The sequence below is a fragment of the Peromyscus californicus genome, unplaced genomic scaffold, assembly GCF_007827085.1.
Source record: "Peromyscus californicus insignis strain IS unplaced genomic scaffold, ASM782708v3 Scaffold_21__1_contigs__length_65335640, whole genome shotgun sequence".
NCBI classification, from domain to species: domain Eukaryota; kingdom Metazoa; phylum Chordata; class Mammalia; order Rodentia; family Cricetidae; genus Peromyscus; species Peromyscus californicus.
The window spans coordinates 16,712,633-16,731,873 of record NW_026294514.1 but is presented as its reverse complement, the minus strand read 5'-3'; the positions used below and the strand labels follow the sequence as shown (position 1 = coordinate 16,731,873).

The window sequence follows — 19,241 nt, the reverse complement described above, 5'->3', positions numbered from 1 at the left end:
GAGTTTAGCACAGTAGTGGCCACTCCTGGATAAGTAAATATTCTCATCTGTATTAATTTGTTAGAAAACTGCTATTACAAGAACTTACTGATAAGTAACCCCCACCCCCACCCCGTGTGTGTGTGTGTGTGTGTGTGTGTGTGTGTGTGTGTGTGTGTGTGTGTGTGTGTGTGACTGACTCCTCCGATGCAGTGAATCAGATCAGGCCGAATTAAATCCAGATTTAATTTGAGCAGAACATTCCCAGGTGGTCCCAGGGGAAGAGGAGAAACCACATGGCAAGGCTATGGGCCCTCTTAAATAGCCTGTAGGTGTGGTCTGTCTCAAGCATGTCAGGGGGAGGAGCCGCCCCTTGGTGGGCTTTTTGGGGGTGGGTCTGCAATGGGAGGAGCTGGCCTGAGAGGAGCTCCCCAAAGTCCACATTCATTCCAGTTAAAAAGAATAGTTGGCTGGGCGGTGGTGGCGCACACCTTTAATCCCAGCACTCGGGAGGCAGAGGCTAGTGGATCTTTGTGAGTTCGAGGCCAGCCTGGTCTACAGAGTGAGATCCAGGAAAGGCGCAAAGCTACACAGAGAAACCCTGTCTCGAAAAACCAAAAAAAAAAAAAAAAAAAAAGAGTAGTTGGACGTTGGTAGGTCTCTGTGCTTTAAAGGTGGTGGAATATAAAATTACAGTGGCAATTACAGACAGATGCTGTGGCAGTGAAGTAAACACACCTTTGAAACAGAATTAAAGGAATGGTAGTGACCGGGAGAGGCGCCACACAGGGGACACGATGTCCCAAAGAGAATAGAGTTCAGATCTTTTTGTTTGTTTGTATTTTGAGACAGAGTCTCTATGTAGCCCAGGCTGTCCTGGAGCTTGCTTTGTAGGCCAGGCTATCCTGGAGTTCCGCTCTGTAGATCAGACTGTCCTGGACATGCCCTGTAGACCAGGCTGGACTTGAGCTCTTGTCCGGTTTTGTGGCTACATTCCCTGAAAGCTTGCCCATCTCCTCACTGCCATTGTCTGTTTTCCTGTAATAGTGAGCTGTAGCTGTGTGATTAATATCAGAATTAGCACCAAGAAGGGTTTTTGTGTTGTGCTGGGGCAGAGTCCTACATATCTCCCTGGCTGGCCTGGGACTCACTGCAGACCAGGTTGGCTTGTGAACTTGTGCCCATCCTGCTCTATCTGCCTCCTGCTGGGATTCAGGTAATACAACCAACCATACCTGGCAACCTAAAGAAAACAAAAATTAAGGTTTCTACATGTAGCCGGGCGGTGGTGGCACACGCCTTTAATCCCAGCACTCGGGAGGCAGAGCCAGGCGGATCTCTGTGAGTTCGAGGCCAGCCTGGGCTACCAAGTGAGTTTCAGGAAAGGCGCAAAGCTACACAGAGAAACCCTGTCTCGAAAAACCAAAAAAAAAAAAAGATTTCTACATGTAGCCCTTATTTCTGACTTCTGTATTCCAATATTTAGATGTGTTTGTTGTGGAATGTGACTGTTGTCTATTCTCAATAACAGTTCCACCATGCCCAATCTTTTTGTTTGTTCTTTTTTTGTTTTTGTGTTTTTGAGAGAGGGTTTCCTGTGTAGCCCAGGCTGTGCTGGAATTGACCAGACTGCCTTGAACTCAGAGATCCTCTTGCCTCTGCCTGAGTGCTGGGTGAGATACAAAGGTGTGAGCCACCTCCTCCCCGCCCAGCTTTTTTAAGAAGTATTTTTTTTGTCTTGTATGAAACAGTAGAGCTTCGTTCTAGCTTTTTCTCATCATGAATATGATTAGGAACTCTAATAGTATTTCCCGCCACCACCGTTTTGTGATGCTGGGCTCTGAATAACCCAGGCGAGTATTATACTATCAAATCACCCCAACCCCCAACCCTTAAAAAAAAACAAACAAACAGTAAAACTTCCAATTTATGCAACTTTCTTTTGGTATTTGACTATGACTGTAAGAAGTAATTATATAGACTTTGCGAAGTACCAATTTAGTGCTTTTTAAGAATTATTTAAGGTCCAAGAGTGTGGTGGTATTGTGTCCCCCGAAATATTGTGCACTCTAATAAACTTATCTGGGGTCAGAGAACAGAACAGCCACAATATTAAACATAGAGGGTAGGCAGGGAGTGATGGCAGAAAGCAGAAAGGTATATAAAGGTGAAGACCAGAAACTAGAAGCTTTTTGCTGTTTAAGCTTTTAGGCTTTTGAGCAGCAGTTCAGCTGAGATTCATTCTGGATGAGGACTCAGAGGCTTCCAGTCTGAGGAAACAGGATCAGCTGAGGAACTGGCGAGGTGAGGTAGCTGTGGCTTGTTCTGCTTCTCTGATCTTCCAGCATTCACCACAATAACTGGCCTTAGGTTTGATTTAATTAATAAGACCTTTTAAGATTCGTGCTACACAAGAGTATAGTTCAGTGTTACTTTCCTGGCTTAGCATAGATGAGGCCCTGGACTCAAACCTCAAAGATAGAAAGGGGGCATTATTTAATTATAGCAGTATATGCTGTACACTTTGAGTAGACAACCCAGAATTAAGAGTTACTCTTACGCCTTTAATCCCAGCACTTGGGAGGCAGAGGCAGGTGGATCTCTGGGAGTTCGAGGCCAGGCTGGTCTACAGAGCAAGTTCTAGGGCAGGCAGGACTGTTACACAGAGAAACCCTGTCTTGAAAAACCAAAACCCCAAACCCAAAACAAGAGTTACTATTAGTGGGTTGGAGAGCTGGCTCAGCAGATGAAGGGATTTGCTGCCAAGCCTGAGGACCTGAGTTTGACTTCTGGGATCTGTTATGCCCAGATTGCGCGGACTAAAAGACCAGCACGGAGACTGAATCTCACATGTAAAAGAAAAGACCTTTATTTATTACCTTTAAGCTCCGGGGCTTGGTCCCTCTGTCTGTTCGACACAGTGGTGAGAGCAGAGAGCTCTGAGCTCAGGTGGGGTAGAGTTTTTATCATAGCAGAGGTTGGGGTGAGGGAATTTCCAGGGTTCAGGACCCTGATTGGCTGACATTTGTCTAGGGTTATCTGTAAAACAGAAGTAGGTGTGTGCTAGACTCTTGGACATCTGGCCACCTTATCTAATGGTTGGAATGTTTGGGGTGACAGGTGCTTCCCCTTAGATGAAGGCCCTCCCTGGGTGAGGTCAGCTTATGGCTTTCCCTGGGTCTGGGTGTTGCCTGCCAGTAAGCCTGTCACAGAAGCTGTGTCTGGGCCTCTAAGCCTGTCATGGCAGCTGTGTGGTGGTCAAGCTGTTTTGGGGGCCCCTCTACAGGATCCACATGTTGGAAAGAGAGATCAAAGCCCTAGAAGTGTCCTCTGACTCTATGTGCATGCTGTGGTACCCGTGCACCCCCTCCCCAAACAGATGTGCTGAAGTAAGAGTTATTATTTGTTTCGATTCTATTTAAATTAGTTCAGTTTCAATTAAGATTCTGTATCGAGGGCTGGGACGATGAGTAAGGAAGTATGAACCCGAGACCCTGAGTTCAGGTTTCTGGAACCCATGTTAAATACAGACTTGGTGGCATGTAACAGATCCAAACACTCCATGACGAGATGGGAGGCAATGACAGGAGACTTCTCCAGAACTCCTGCTGGCCTGGAGCATGAAGTGTAGTAGGTGAAGACTGACACCTGCCTGCCCTCCATACACGTGCTGTGACGTGTGTGCTATGGCGTGTGTGCACCTACACACACACACACACACACACACACACACACACACACACACACACATCATGTCTGCACAAGGCAACAGAAATAGTTTTTTTTTTTTTTTTTTGGTTTTTCGAGACAGGGTTTCTCTGTGTAGCTTTGCGCCTTTTCCTGGAACTCACTTGGTAGCCCAGGCTGGCCTCGAACTCACAGAGATCCGCCTGGCTCTGCCTCCTGAGTGCTGGGATTAAAGGCGTGCGCCACCACCGCCTGGCCAACAGAAATAGTTTTATAGAAGTCTCTGCATTAAGCATGCACTGATTGGGATTTGATAATGCTCAGGAAACGGTTGGCCCTCGGGGAGCTTGTTTTCTAGGAAGGAAGAGGACAGGACAGGTAATTGACAAAGAGAATGATGAGTGCCCAAGCTGAACCATACCAAAGGACTTCTGACGAGCAGAAGCTGGCTCAGCTGTTGGGGATTTGTGTCCTGAGGTTGGTTTGTTTTTGAGACAGGGTCTCACTCTGTAGTTTTGACTGGCCTAGAAATCCCAGTGTAGACTGTAGACCAAACAGCATTTTGCCTCTGCCTCCTGAGTGCTGAGATGAAAGGCATGCGACACCATGTCTGGTGCCTGAACTGTATTTGTAGAGATGGGCTAGTGGGGCTGGAGAGATGGCTCAGCAGTTAAGATTGTGTGCTGTGTGTGCTTGCAGAGGACTGAGGTTAGTTTTCAGTATGGATGTTGGGCAGCTCACACATTCCTGTCCTCCAGCTCCACGAGCTCCACTTTGGTCTCTACAACACCTGTACTCACATGTACATACATACATACATGCAGACAGACAGACAGACAGACACACACACACACACACACACACACACACACACACACACACACACATACACATTGGACGAGGGCTGGCCGGAGAAAAGGGCACTATATAGAAATGAAGGGGAATTTAGTCTTTATTCTGGGCAGATGAATCCGTCTGTTCTGAGTCTTGGTGAGAGCAGAGAGATCCTAGGTGTCCAGAGCTATAAAAGTCTGCCTAAAGTACCTTTTTCTTTTCTTTTCCTCTCCTCCCCTCCCCTCCCTTTCTAGATTTATTTACTGTGGTTTAATGTGGGTTGGTGTCTTGTCTGTGTGTGTATGTCTGTGCCCTTTGTGCATGTAGTGCCATGGAGGCCAGAGAGGATGTCCGATCCCCTGGAACTGGAGTTACAGGTGGCTGTTAGCCCCATGTGGGTGCTGAGAATTAAACTTAAGTCCTCCGGAAGAGTACCAAGTGCTCCTAACTATTAAGCCATCTCTCCAGCCCCCTTACTTTTTTTTCTTTTGGACATATCTCATGTGTGGATTATAATCATCTAAGGGGAAAAGCTGTACCTCTTACTGTTACAGCCGCCATGGCTTCTGGGAAGTGATGGTCTTCTCATTAGTGTTTAGTAAGTAAATTCTTACCGTTAAGTCTAAAAGCATGAGAATTTCTTTTAGAGCATGTTGATTATTTAAAATTAGAAAACAGGGTCTCAAGACTGTTCAGACAGTGCAATAGGAGAAGGCATTTGCTGCCAGTCCTGATAATCTGAGTTCAGTTCCCAGAATGCACATGGAGAATGGAAGAAGAGAACTGACCCCTTACAAGTTGTCCTCTGACCTCCACATGTGTGAGCTCATGTACATGTACACACACACACACACACACACACACACACACACACACACACACACAGAAAGTGCGCACGTAAGCGCCAGCCAATCATGATGTCACACATGGAGTCCCAATACTTGTGAAGTAGACACCGGAGGACCAGAAGTTCCAGGTCACCCTTGATTACATAGAGAGTCCAGGCCAGATTGGGCTGTCTGTGACCCTTTCAAAAAGCAAAACAAAACAAGATAAAATTAGAAAATAGATATTTATTGTAAGAGTAATTGTGTTGTAAAAAAATTGCTTACATGATAAATATTTTATGATTTTGATTGTCATTGTCGGGTATTAAAATATTTTAAAAACTGTGTGTTTGTGTGTGTGAGTGTGTGTGTGGTCCTGGGGATTGAAGTCAGGTGGTCCGGCTTGGCAGCCCCAAGTGCTTTGCTGAGTGACTTGACTCACTGTTCCCATCAGGTGTATTTTACTATACAGAGTTTTGTTTTGTTTTGTTTTTGTTTTTGAAGACAGGCTTTTTCTGTGTAGCCCTGGCTGGCTATCCTGGAACTCACTCTGTAGTCCAGGCTGGCCTCGAACTCTCAGAGATCCGCCTGGCTCTGCCTCCTGAGTTGTCTTTTGAGACAGTTCTCACAATATAGCCCTGACCGGCCAGGAACATGATTTGTAGACCAGGCAGGCCTCAGATTCACAGAGATTGTCTGCCTCTGCCTCTCATGCGCTATCACTTCTGGCCTATGAGTATTTTCTAAAACTACTTCTGGTTAACCACGGTAGTGCACTTACATCTAGGTTTCCCTTCTCTAAAGCAAATGAAGAAACCCAAAAGTCAGTGTGTGCTGACCACACATCACAGCGAGGCAGTGGGAGTCAGTGTCTGCAGTGAGAAAGTCAGTGTGTGCTGACCACTGCGTCACAGCGAGGCAGTGGGAGTCAGTGTCTGCAGTGAGAAAGTCAGTGTGTGCTGACCACACATCACAGAGAGGCAGTGGAGTCAGTGTCTGCAGTGAGAAAGTCAGTGTGCTGACCACACATCACAGCGAGGCAGTGGGAGTCAGTGTCTGCAGTGAGAAAGTCAGTGTGTGCTGACCACTGCGTCACAGCGAGGCAGTGGGAGTCAGTGTCTGCAGTGAGAAAGTCAGTGTGTGCTGACCACACATCACAGAGAGGCAGTGGAGTCAGTGTCTGCAGTGAGAAAGTCAGTGTGCTGACCACACATCACAGCGAGGCAGTGGGAGTCAGTGTCTGCAGTGAGAAAGTCAGTGTGCTGACCACCGCGTCACAGCGAGGCAGTGGGAGTCAGTGTCTGCAGTGAGAAAGTCAGTGTGTGCTGACCACCGCGTCACAGCGAGGCAGTGGGAGTCAGTGTCTGCAGTGAGAAAGTCAGTGTGTGCTGACCACTGCGTCACAGCGAGGCAGTGGGAGTCAGTGTCTGCAGTGAGAAAGTCAGTGTGCTGACCACCGCGTCACAGTGAGGCAGTGGAGTCAGTGTCTGCAGTGAGAAAGTCAGTGTGCTGACCACACATCACAGCGAGGCAGTGGGGGTCAGTGTCTGCAGTGAGAAAGTCAGTGTGCTGACCACTGCGTCACAACGAGGCAGTGGAGTCAGTGTCTGCAGTGAGAAAGTCAGTGTGCTGACCACTGCGTCACGGCGAGGCAGTGGGAGTCAGTGGCTGAGCAGATGTCCAGGCACAGTGAGGGGAACAGCTCTCCACCAAGGGGGTGGTACAGGCTGAGGACCAAACCAACAGACCTCATGCTTGCAGGGCAAAGCCAGGTCTGTATGTTGGGCTCTCCGACCGGCAGGGAAGGTGAGGCTTAGTTATGGACTGCACCTCTTAGGTTTTGCAAGACATTCAGAGTGGAGGAGAAGCTGGCAGCGAGGAGCTAACAGCTGATTATTTTTGTCAACTGAAGAGAAATAAAGCCTGAGTTCCCTGTCCCCAACCTCTGTCATGTGGGAACTTGTGGAAACTAGCTAGCCTGGAGGGAAGAGGTTTGTGATGAACACTTCCAGAGACAGCAGAAAGGTGAAAATTGGCATCAAATGGTTCCCTGTGGTAGGGGGTGGAGGTGAGATGTTGCTCTTCTGAAAATGGAGAAAAGAGAAGAAGCTCAAGAGATAATGATCAGACAACAGGCAATAAGGGTGGGCTGGTGTCTGGGAGTGAGTGCAAAATGAAGAAGACTCTCCTCAGTGTGGGATTCAGAGTCCCTTTTTTGCTGTTATTTTTTAAGACAGGGTCTCAGTATGTAGCCATGGCTGTCTGGGAACTCACTATGGAGACCTGGCTGGCCACGAACTCATAGAGATCTACCTGCCTCTGCCTCCGAAGTACTGTACTAAAGGTGTGTGCCACTACATCTGGCTATGAAAGTCGCTTTCAAAGCAGTGGATGATGGACACAAAGAAGTCTCTGAGAAAAACTAGAGCGCCAGGTGTGGTGGCTCACGCTGTAATCCTAGTGCTTGGGAGGCTGAGGCAGGAGGGTTGCATGAACATGAGCCACAGTTTCAGGCCAGCCCAGAGAGGATGACAGGTGGGGACTGCAGTAAAGCTAGCTGATGGATAACTGAAGTCGTCAGTGGGATTAACAAGGTAGGAAAACTTAAAAACAAAAACCAAGCTGGGCGGTGGTGGCACATGCCTTTAATCCCAGCACTCGGGAGGCAGAGCCAGGCGGATCTCTGTGAGTTTGAGGCCAGCCTGGGCTACCAAGTGAGTTCCAGGAAAGGCGCAAAGCTACACAGAGAAAACCTGTCTCAAAAAACCAAAAAAAAAAAAAAAAACAAAAAAAAAACCAAAAACCAAAAAACAAAACAGAACAACCTCCTACCACCTTTTTCTTTTTTTATTTCTTTGAAGGCCGGAGAGAGAGATGGCTCAATAGTTAGAGCACTTATTGCTCTTGCAGAGGACCCAGGTTCTGTTCTCAGCACCCACATGGTGTTTCACAACTACCTGTAATTCCAGTTCATCAGATCTGACCCCCTCTTCTGACCCTGTCTGGAATTACAATTCAAGTTACATCAGATCTGACCCCTCTTCTGACCCTGTCTGGAATTACAGGTCTGCACTACCACATCTGGCTGAAAAGGTTTTCAAAAGGAAGTGGGGTATGGTGACTCAGGCCTTTTTATTTTTTATTTCTCTGTTCATGTATGCATGTAGGTGTGCACAGTCATGTGCACACATTCACGTGAGTGAATGCAGGTGTGAACTCCAGGTACATGTGTGATCACAGGATGACCTCGGGTGTAGGTCCTCACCTTCTACCTAATTTGAGACAGGGTCTCCTTGTTTTTCCTTTCCCTCTGTGCCTGCAAGGCTAGCTGGGTTGAGAGCTCCGGTCTCTGTGGTCTCCACCTCCACCTCCTGGTCGGAGTGTTGGGATTACAGATGTATGGTGCTGCACCTGGTTTTTCTGGGGATTCTGGGGATTCAAACTCAGGTCTTCAGATTTGTCTGGCAGGTGCTTTATCCACTGAACCATCATCTTGGCCACGTAAATAACTTTTTTTTTTAAACTAACTTATATGTAAGATACGTGCACACACACACTTATTTTTTTCCGAGGCATGGTTTCTCTATGTAGCCTTGACTATCCTGGAACTAGTTGTGTAGACCAGGCTGGCCTCAAACTCACAGTAATCCACCTGCCTCTGCCTCTGTCTCCTGAGTGCTGGGATTAAAGGTCTGTACCACCATCGCCTGGCTAAGATTTTTTTTTCAGAGTTGAGGACCAAACCCAGGGCCTTGCACTTGCTAAACAAGCGCTCTACCACTGAGCTAAATCCCCAACCCTGGCTAAGATATTTTTTAAAAATTAAAACAAAAATTATATTTATTGTGTGTGTGTGTGTGTGTGTGTTTGCTAGTGGGTACATGTGTACACGCATTCGTGCCACTGTGCAAATGTGGATGCCAGAGACAACTTGTAAGAGTCCTTTCTTTCTGCTACGTGGGTTCCAGGGATGCAGCTCGGGCCCTTCGGCTTGGTGATTGGCGTCTTTACCCGCTGAGCCATTTCGCCAGCCCCAAGGGTAACTTACAAAAAACAAACCCAGTAGATCTTCAAATAGACTTGAGTTAATTTCATGAACGATTGACTCAGTGATGGCTGAGTGGCACGGTCCTGTCTTCAGGACCCAGACCTTTAGGGCAAGTAGAATTTTTGTTTGTTTGTTTTGAGTCAGTGTCTCCTGTACACCAGGCTAGCCCATAACTGAGCGTATAGCTGAGGATGACGTTGAACTTCTGATCCTTCTGCCTCATGAGTGCTGCGATTACAGGTGTATACCAGCTGCACATCTGGTTTATGCTAGCCCCTGAGACTGATTGATTGACTTCCCCCATACCCCTCTGTTGCATGAATGATAATTGGTCTTAATAAAAACACAGAGCCAGGTATCAGGGTAAAAGCTGAAAGATCAGAGAAGCAGAGCAAGCCACCCCTTAACTCACCAACTCCTCAGCCTGCAAGAGCTTGAAAAGACCTGAGTCCCTGTCTCCTCCTGCCTTACATTGTAGCTAGAGTTTTCCTGCCTGGCCCACAGTCAGGACAAATCTCTCCCACCTGCCAGTCCCACAGCCCCTCAGACCCAACCAAGTAAACACAGAGACTTATATTGGTTACAAACTGTATGGCCATGGCAGGCTTCTTGCTAACTGTTCTTACAGCCTAAATTAATCCATTTCCATTAATCTATACCTTGCCACATGGCTCGTGGCTTACCGGCATCTTCACATGCTGTTTGTCATCGTGGTGGCTGGCAGTGTCTCTCTGACTCAGCCTTCCACTTCCCAGCTTTATTCTCCTCCTTGTCCCGCCTACACTTCCTGCCTGGCCAATGGCCAATCAGTGATTTATTTACTGACCAATCAGCAACACACTTGACATACAGACCATCCCACAGCATTACATTCCTTTCTCTGCTCAGCCATATCACTTCCTGTCTCAACTTTCTTAGTGCTGGGATTAAAGGTGTGTGAAACCAAGTGTTTGAGTTAAAGGTGTGTGCCACCACTGCCTGGCTGTTTCTCTTTTAGACTGGATTAATCTCATGTAGCCCAGTGTGGCCTTGAACACACAGAGACCCAGACCCATCTCTGCCTCTCCCTCCTGAGTGCTAGGATTAAAGGCCTGTGCCACCACTGCCTGACCTCTGTGGCTAACTCTGTGGCTAGCTGTCTGATCTTCAGGCAAGCGTTTATTTTTTAGATTACAAGCAATATATCACCATACCCCTCTCTTTCTCTTTCACTCCACTGGGGATTGACTCCACATCCTTTTTCTTGGGTAATCATTCTTGTTCTACCTGGGTGGCACCCTTATTCTGGGGGCAACTCAACACATTTTAGTTTAATTCTTCTTTTGCCCTAATAAGGTGAAAAGAGAGAGCTCGTATTTTTGCTGTGCATTTGTGCGTGGCTAGGTCTATTAGTGCATACAGTGTTACTAACTACAGTAATACTTTGGGTTTTTTTTGTCTTTGTGAAGTTTGAGACCCTGACTCTGTAGAAAAGTTCATTTCATTGTTCCAGACTGTACGGGGCTTTAGAATGTGCATTTGACCCTTCTGTGTGGTGAGTATTCTTCTCCAGAAACATAGAGCATCTCTTGTTATTGTGAAAAGACAGTAACATGCCATACAGTTAACATCTGTGATTAACTTCTGTTTCTCCAGAGCTTACCACGTGCTAGGTCCTTAGTTCAGTTCATGTGGTGCCCTTGGATCCTTAGAACCTATTGGGGATATAACCCCTGTTATCCCTGTTTCACAGATGAGAAATCTGAGATTCCAAAAGTTTAAATGATTTGTTGAAGATAACACAGGACATGGTAGATTGCGGACTTGAACATCCATTTCTTCTGCCGCAGACATCTGCGTAGTGTCTCGTTCATTATAGTGTGTCCCTCCCTTTCTCTCTTCTCTCTTCCTTCCAGCGTGTTTTCCCGTGCTGGGGTTAAACCTTGGCCTTGCACATGCTGAGCATTTGTTTTGTGGCCACTGCGATGTTTGTTTCTTTTTTCTTTTAGACAGGCTCTCATAACCTTGAACTTCTGATCCTCCTGTGTGCATCTCCAGAGTGCTGAGATTTTAGGGATAGGCCTGGGCTTTGCAAGCATATCTCACCACGCTTATTTTTTATGTAGTGCTGGGGATTAAACCCAGGGCTCAGGCCAGCACTCTACCTACCACCCGAGTCTCCAGCCCCATATTCCACTTTGAGACAGGGTTTGTCTGTGTAGCCTTGGCTGTCTTGGAACCCACTCTGTAGACCAGGCTGACCTTGAGATCTCTCTGCCTCTGCCTCCAGTGCTAGAATTAAAGGCGTGTGCCACCATGCCCCCATATCCAAGTTCTTAAAGGAAGGGTATTTCTTGACTTTCAAAAAGGGATGTCTAAGCTGTGTCATCCACCCTCCGGGTGACTTTGGGAGGGAGTTGAGGTTCTGGCCGCTCACTGACACTGACTTCATAAGTTAGGTTCAGCTTGTTGGTATGTAAGTGCTACCTCTGGTCTTTGTGTGTATTGTGTAGCAGATGCTATATAATTTGTCCCTATGTTTTCTTAGGGAATCTTGGATCAAAAGATCCAAACCGTGATTTGTACTTGTAACTGACTGTTGGGAGCACCGAATTGAATGGTGTAAATGTGGTTGAGGAACCAATAGTCGATCTCAACAAGTTCAGGTTTGGATGGGGCGGGTGTGGCAGACAGAATATTAGAAAGGAAGTAGAGTTAATTTTTTTAAATATGTGTTTATGTGTGTGTGTTCACACAGGAGTGCCGTGGTGGGTGTGTGGAGGTCAGGGGATCACTTTCAGGGACTGGTTCTCTCCTCCCACCGTGTGGGTCCTTGGGACTGAACTCAGATTGTCGGCTTGGTGGCAGATGTTTTTGTCCACTGAGTCACCTTGCCAACCCCCAAATAACATACTTTTTTCTTTTTTTAATTTAAATTATTTTTTTCATCTTACATTACCAGCCCCAGTTCCCCCCCCCCCCCATCCACTCCTCTGAGGGGGTAAGGTTCCCTTGGGTAGTCCACAAAGTCTGGCATACCAAGTTGAGGCAGGGCCTAGCCCCTCCCCCCTGCATCAAGGCTGAGCAAGTTATCCCACCATAGGGAATGGCTCCAAAAGCCAAAAAGCCAGTTCATGCACCTGGGATAAGTCCTGGTCCCACTGCCAGGAACCCCACTGTCGGAGTCCAGTTGAAGAATTCTTTGGGGGGCGGGGAAGGAGAGAAATGAGGAAGTATTAGATAGAAATATAGGTAGAGATGACATGAAAGACAGTCACAGGATAGCTTTGGGAGGGCCCTAGGTCAATATCCAGCCACCCAGAGTTTTATTCTAATGGACTTTTTATACACTGCCAAGGGGTGAGGACCTCCCCCTTTCAAGATCAAAGCCAAGTGTAGACCCTTCAAAACACCTGGTAAACACGCTGGTGGCCCAATCATCCCATTATGCAGCCCTGCTGGGTAAAGCAAGCTCAGATCCTCTGACCTTGAGTAAGGTCTCACTAGGAAGCCTCTGTGGACCCCCACACCCCACAAACAGATCAAGCCACACAGCTGTCACCCACATTCAGAGGGCCTAGTTCGGACCTATGCAGGCTCCCCAGCTGTCAGTCTAGAGTCCGTGATCTTCTGCCAGCTTGGGTCAGCCGTCTCTGTGATGTCAAGTGTCTTCCTCAGTTGATTTCTACCTTATACACTGAGGCAGGCTCTCTCAGTTGAACCTAGAGCTCACCCACAAGAGCTGAGAGTTTACAGGTGAATACCATCATGCCTGACTTAAAATTTTTGTTCACTTTTATCACTGTGTATATGATGTATGTGGAGGTCAGAACAACTTTGTGGGCGTCAGGCCTCTCCTCCCACATTTATGTGGGTTCCAGGGATTGACCTAGGTAACCAGGCTTGGGCAGCAGGTGCCTTTTCCCACCGAGCCATCTCACCGCTGCCCCCACCTCCTATCCTCCTCCTCTTTGATTTTTATTACATTTATTTCTTTATTTTGTCTGTGTGTGCTTCTGTACACACACATGCCATGGACAAGTATGGAGATGAGCAGACAACTTGCAGGAGTCGGTTCTCCCTTTCACTCTGTTGATCTGGAGGATCGAACTCAGGTCGTCAAGCTTGGCAGCAAGCATCCTTTACCTGGAGCTAGTTTGTTTCTTTGAAATATGCTCTTCCTGTATACCCCTGGATGGCATGGCTAGTCTCTATATAGAACAGACTGGCCTTGAACTCAAAGTTATCCTCCTGCTTCACCTTCCCAAATGCTAGGATTATAGGTGTGTGATACCATAAACATCTTGGTTTTGCATTTCATAGAAACATTTTTTAACAGATTGCTAAGTATTTTGCCAATGTAACAAAAAATGTAGTACTTTGTACAGAAACTATTTTTGAAAATTTTTATTTATTTGTTTTATGTGTTTGGGTATTGCATGTATGTCTGTACACCACATGGGTGCCTAGCGGAGGCCCTGGGGCTGGAGTTATAGATGCTTGTGAGCCATCCATCCTTTGGGTACTGGGAACTGAACCCAGGTCCTCTGGACAAACAGACCATGCTCTTAACTGCTGAGCCATCTCTCTATCTCCTATCCTTCCCCCCACCCCTTACTTATATGGCCCAGGCTGACTAAACACTGTGTAGCTGAGGATGACCTGGAACTCCTGCTCCTTCTTCCGCCACCTCCTCCCAAGTGCTGGGGTTACAGGTGTAGACCCTGGTGGAGTTAACTTGGTGGAAGAGGCTCTTGCTCTGAGCCACTTTGAGCCCATCACAGAGTAAAGATGATTTGGTTCAATTTTGGAGGGTGAGATAATCCTTACAACTCCCTTTTTCCTGTTGGATCTCATCCTTGGAGTATTCGATTCTCATTCTATCCGTTAAGAAGGGTGATGTGGAAATATTTTATATTCTGGGTGAGCTGGTTTTGTTTATCTGTGTTAACGAGGCCTTTGATGTTTTGTAGACAATCTGCTTCCTCTTGGTTGAGAGCATTCCAAACTGTGGTCCCCCTGGGCTCTCTTCACATTGCTGTGGTGCAGAAGATTTAAAATCAGGTATGGCTGAGAGGCCACGAGTCCCTCAGTGAAATTCTCTACTTGAGTCTGCCTTACACTCTCTGATTTGTTTATCATTTGGGTTTCTTTTTTGTGGTGGCCTTTTAGCTGATGTTCACAAGGAATAGAGTCACGTGATGTATGAAGGGAAACATATACACTTCTCTGAGGTTGACAATAAGCCCTTGTGCTCATATAGCCCCAAACTGTGCAAGCAGCGGCGACTCAACGGCTACGCTTTCTGTATCAGACACGTTCTGGAAGACAAGACCGCCCCCTTCAAGCAATGTGAATATGTGGCCAAGTACAACAGCCAGCGCTGCACCAACCCCATTCCCAAATCAGAGGATCGGAGGTGAGCGCATCCTGGGGCCGGGTGGGGTCGTGAGCAGTCTTGGAATTTTGTCTCTCTGATACTGTTTCTTTACAGTGTGTTAAATTTCAATGTGGAGTCCTGCAGCTGTCCAAGGAAACTTTGGAAAAAGAACATTTTAGGGGGCATTTTAAAGTGTGTTTGAGTATTTTCTTCTTTATCGATTTCATGATTTCATAGACTTTTAGTTTCCTCCTGGAAATTGATGTCAGCTCTTGCAATGCTGCTCTGTTTGGTGTGTGGCCGCCAAAGGAACTGCTGGTCTCTCTCTCTGCCCGTGGGTGCCACAGGGTAGGAACTAGCTAAGTGCCACCATCAGAGTTCATTTGGGTTTTGGAGAAAATGCCTTCATGAAAGGTAATAAAGGATGTATTAGTTGGGCCGGGCAGTGGTGGCGCACGCCTTTAATCCCAGCGCTTGGGAGGCAGAGCCAGGCAGATCTCTGTGAGTTTGAGGCCAGCCTGGGCTACCAAGTGAGTTCCAGGAAAGGCGCAAAGCTACACAGAGAAACCCTGTCTCAAAAAAAAAACAAAACAAAAAGATGTTTTAGTTGGAAAAGAATTTAAAATAATGAAACATTCATTAGATTTGCTCCATAACATATATCTTAAGTCATGATTGACATTGTTTACTAATGTGGCCTTTTATGGTTAAAAAGCAAAAAAAAAAAAAAAAAAAAAAAAGCGTCCCATACGCATCATGCTTATGAATTGTATTTTCACTTAAAAAATATAATTTAATTATCCTCTATATTTTTCTAGCATTTTCAAATTTCACTTAACAATTATTTTTAGAATCTTTATTATCGTACAGGATAATGTCACAGAGTGTCAGAGAACAAAACAAACCCTTGGAAGTCATTTCATCCCCCGGGAGTCTAGTCATGGGGACAAAGGGAGGGAATCTCAGTTTTAAGCTGGAAACGTTCCTCATAGGTGTTTGCTTAGTACAGTACTGCACCAGGTTGGTGCCCCCCGTCCCCCCCCGTCCTCCCGTCCCCAGTCCCCGATGGGGGTGTATTACAAAACCGTCTGTCACTCAAAGTTCTGTGAAACAGCACTGACCGAACATTCTGCCTCAGGCCGGAGAGACTCATTGCTGTCATCTCTTGGTACACCTTTTCCTTTCTTCAGGCTCTAGGCATAGAGACTGCTTCCTTCTGGGCCTGCTGTCTACGTACAGTCTGTGGCACCTTCTTGGCAGAGGCCAGATACTGACCACACAGAGCTAAGCCTAGGGTTCAAGAAACACTTCTAAAGCAGTTCTACAGCCCGAGGGAGGAGTGACCAGCCCACTGTGAGGGGCCAGGCCTGAGTCAGCTCTGGGGATGGAGCAGGGCCCAGGACAGCTGTGGTCTCTGTCCTCACCACACTCTCATCAGACCTGCTGGAGCAGGGTGTGTCAAGGACTGAGTCTGAGCAGGGGCAGTTAAGGGCATCACACCTTCCATTAAGGATCTTGGTGGTTTGCTTTGTGTCTTAGCAGATGAACTCTTTCCACCCCAGTGGAGGTCAGACTCCTGGATCTTTTCCTTCTCCTTGTCCCTACTTAAGCTATGGCCATGGAGAGCTCCCTAGGACTGAAGGAAGCGCTAGGTTGGGCGAAAGGGATTTGGCTTCAGGATGCTCTTCCTGAGGCCATTATTACAGAATAAGGAGGACAGTCTGGCAGAGGCGGTGGTGCTGGAGTCATCCTGAAAGGGCTGGTCCACCTGGAAGCAAGAGACCCACTTCAAGTTACAGGAATGAAGAGGCGGGGCCTAGGGACTGGCATCAGCCACTATGGGAAGCCCGGAAGCAGCCAGGCTTCATTTTAGGGTGGGGCTGGCTCCTTAGGGGAGCGCCACAGTTGATGGAAGTGGGCGGGGTGGGGGGGGGGGGAGGCAGGACAACCTGGGACTCTCAAAGCTGCATCCCTGTGCCCAGGGTCGCCCTTTGCTGCCACAGGAGCCTCTGGCTCTATGGAGCTTGGCTAGGCGCCTGGCCCCCATCCCTCACCCCCTTTGGCTGTATTTTCACTTTAAGGGCAGACTTGTCGCTAGAATTTGTGAATTTATACTTTAAAAACACTGTGCTATTTTCCTTTACATTGTGCTTTTTGTTTGTTGTTTCGGTTTTTTTTTCGAGACAGGGTATCTCTGTGTAGCCCTGGCTGCCCTGGAACTCGTTCTGTAGACCAGGCTGGCCTTGAACTCATCTGCTTCTGCCTTCCAAGTGCTTGGGATTAAAGCTGTGCACCACCACCGCCCGGCTACTTTGTGCTGTTTTTAGGAAATGGGTTGTAATTGGTTATCTTTTACATTCTTAAGAACAATACTCACTTATAGTCCTTCACACCTCTTCCCATTCTCTGATCACAGAGATCATTCTGGAACAAGGTTTTAGATGCTGTGTTAGGGTAGAAAATTTGACACACATTCCCTCCGTGTTTGTTTGTTGTCCTTATTCTTTAAAGTAAGCAAATGTCAATCTGCATAAACTGGCCAAAAAAGAACCGAATATTCTTTATGTCATGAATATCTTTTGTTTTCAGTGTGGAATGAATAATTCTGTAGGTTGAGAGCCTACCAGAATGCGCATGTGAGGTGATTGGGGGCTCTCTTTTAGAACTTCTGGTGAGCACGTGTGGCTCAGATTACAGTGCCTGAAACTCAGAAACAGGTGCTTAGCACAGTAAGAAAGAAAGCGCTGACCTTCCTAACCTCGTATTAAACACTGTGCACTCGGTTCTCGGGGACTGAGGGGTAATGCCTTACCCTGCCTCTATGACGAACCTCTGCGTGGCTCACTCAGGTTCCGCTGCAAATGCATCTCTGTAGTGTGCCTCTGTCCTCCTTGGCTTCATTTCCATTTGATTCAAAGCAAGTACTGTCTTACTAGTGAGGACAGAAGAGAGGTCTGTTTTTTTGGGTTTTTTTGTTTTGTGTTTTTTTGGGTTTTTTTGTTTTGTGTTTTTTTTTTTGTTTGTTTGTTTTTTGTTTTTTCGAGACAGGGTTTCTCTGTGTAGCTTTGCGCCTTTCCTGGAACTCACTTTGTAGACCAGGCTGGCCTCAAACTCACAGAGATATGCCTGCCTCTGCCTTCTGAGTGCTGGCCCTTTTCTTGGTATTCTGAGTAGCTGGGATTATGAGTGTACCACTGTGTGTGACTACTGTGTTTTCCTCTTTGATTGTTGTGTTTTGATCCTGTGTTTCAAGTCCCCCAGACTGGGCTTGAACTGCCTGTGTAGAGGAAGATGACTGAAATCCTGGTCCTCGTGGCTCTCTCTACCTCCCAAGTGCTGGGATTGAAGGCTGGTACACCGTACCCAGGGTTGTTTCTTCTTTTTTTTTTTTTTTGGTTTTTCGAGACAGGGTTTCTCTGTGTAGCTTTGCGCCTTTCCTGGAACTCACTTGGTAGTCCAGGCTGGCCTCGAACTCACAGAGATCCGCCAGGCTCTGCCTCCCGAGTGCTGGGATTAAAGGCGTGCGCCACCACCGCCCGGCTGTTTCTTCTTTTTAACTTCCTAGTCACTGGTCTTTCCTGACATCGCCTTTCTCACTGCCCTGCTTAGGAGTCTCTTTTATGTAGGATGATGTATGATCTGCCCGGTGCTGTGTAGAGATGTCACATGCTTGCTTCAGGAGTGGGTCTCTCCTTCAGACAGCTTTGGGAAACACTGACAGATTCTAGAGGGTACATCTGCCTCTTGGAACTTCATAATACACGTTATTATACATCATTCTTTGAGAAGTTTTTCAGCAGAAACAAGCAACAACAAAATTATTATGTCATTTTGGTTAAGCTATAATTTTCCAAATTGACTTAAGTGTGGGGTACTATTTGGATGGCACACCTGTTAACTTGCTGTGGGAACTGTGTGAAGAATACAGATTGGAGAATATTCTGTTCCACAGACCCTTGACAAGTTTTCAGTATGGTTAATTGGTATAACAGGTCTTTATTTTCTCATTATGTACAGGGACTGTATCCTTCATGGTGTTTAAGTTACAAAGGTAGCCTGCCTGTTACTGAAGTCATCATGAACTTTGATTTTTTTATACCCCATTTGGTCAGTTTCTGTTGGGGAAGTGTTTTTGGGCAAATTCATTTTTGTAAATGTAGTGGAGTTACCTGAATTATTTTAGTGCCTACTTCAGCTAGTGCTGCAGGAGACAGTCCGGGTTCTCACATCTCTGCCTACTGAGATGCTCATTCCACTAGCCACTCCTAGTCCCTGCCTCTGCGCGTGCGGGTGTGGGATACATGTGAGATTGAGACTGTGTGTGTGTGTGTGTGTGTGTGTGTGTGTGTGTGTGTGTGTGTGTGTGTGGTGTCAGTGTGTACATGTGTGGATATGTATGTATTTGGTGTGTGTGTGTGTGTGTATGTGTGTGTGTGTGTGTGTGTATGTTTTGGGGTGTGTGTGTGTGTGTGTGTGGTGTCAGTGTGTACATGTGTGGATATGTATG

The 19,241-nt window shown here is 46.8% G+C and overlaps 1 protein-coding gene across 7 annotated transcripts in view; it reads left to right on the top strand.

The window, feature by feature from the left end:
• Ino80d (INO80 complex subunit D) overlaps nt 1-19,241 on the top strand; it is a 72,616-nt gene that overhangs the window by 9,587 nt on the left and 43,788 nt on the right. For 5 of the 7 annotated variants that reach the window (XM_052749639.1, XM_052749638.1, XM_052749635.1 and 2 more), the window contains 2 exons: nt 14,328-14,418; nt 14,527-14,773. In XM_052749639.1, coding sequence (XP_052605599.1) covers nt 14,556-14,773 — 218 coding nt within the window. In that variant the 5' untranslated portion in view covers nt 14,328-14,418; nt 14,527-14,555. The remainder of the gene's footprint in view (nt 1-14,327; nt 14,419-14,526; nt 14,774-19,241) is intronic. The other 2 variants (XM_052749641.1, XM_052749640.1) reach the window with 1 other exon arrangement.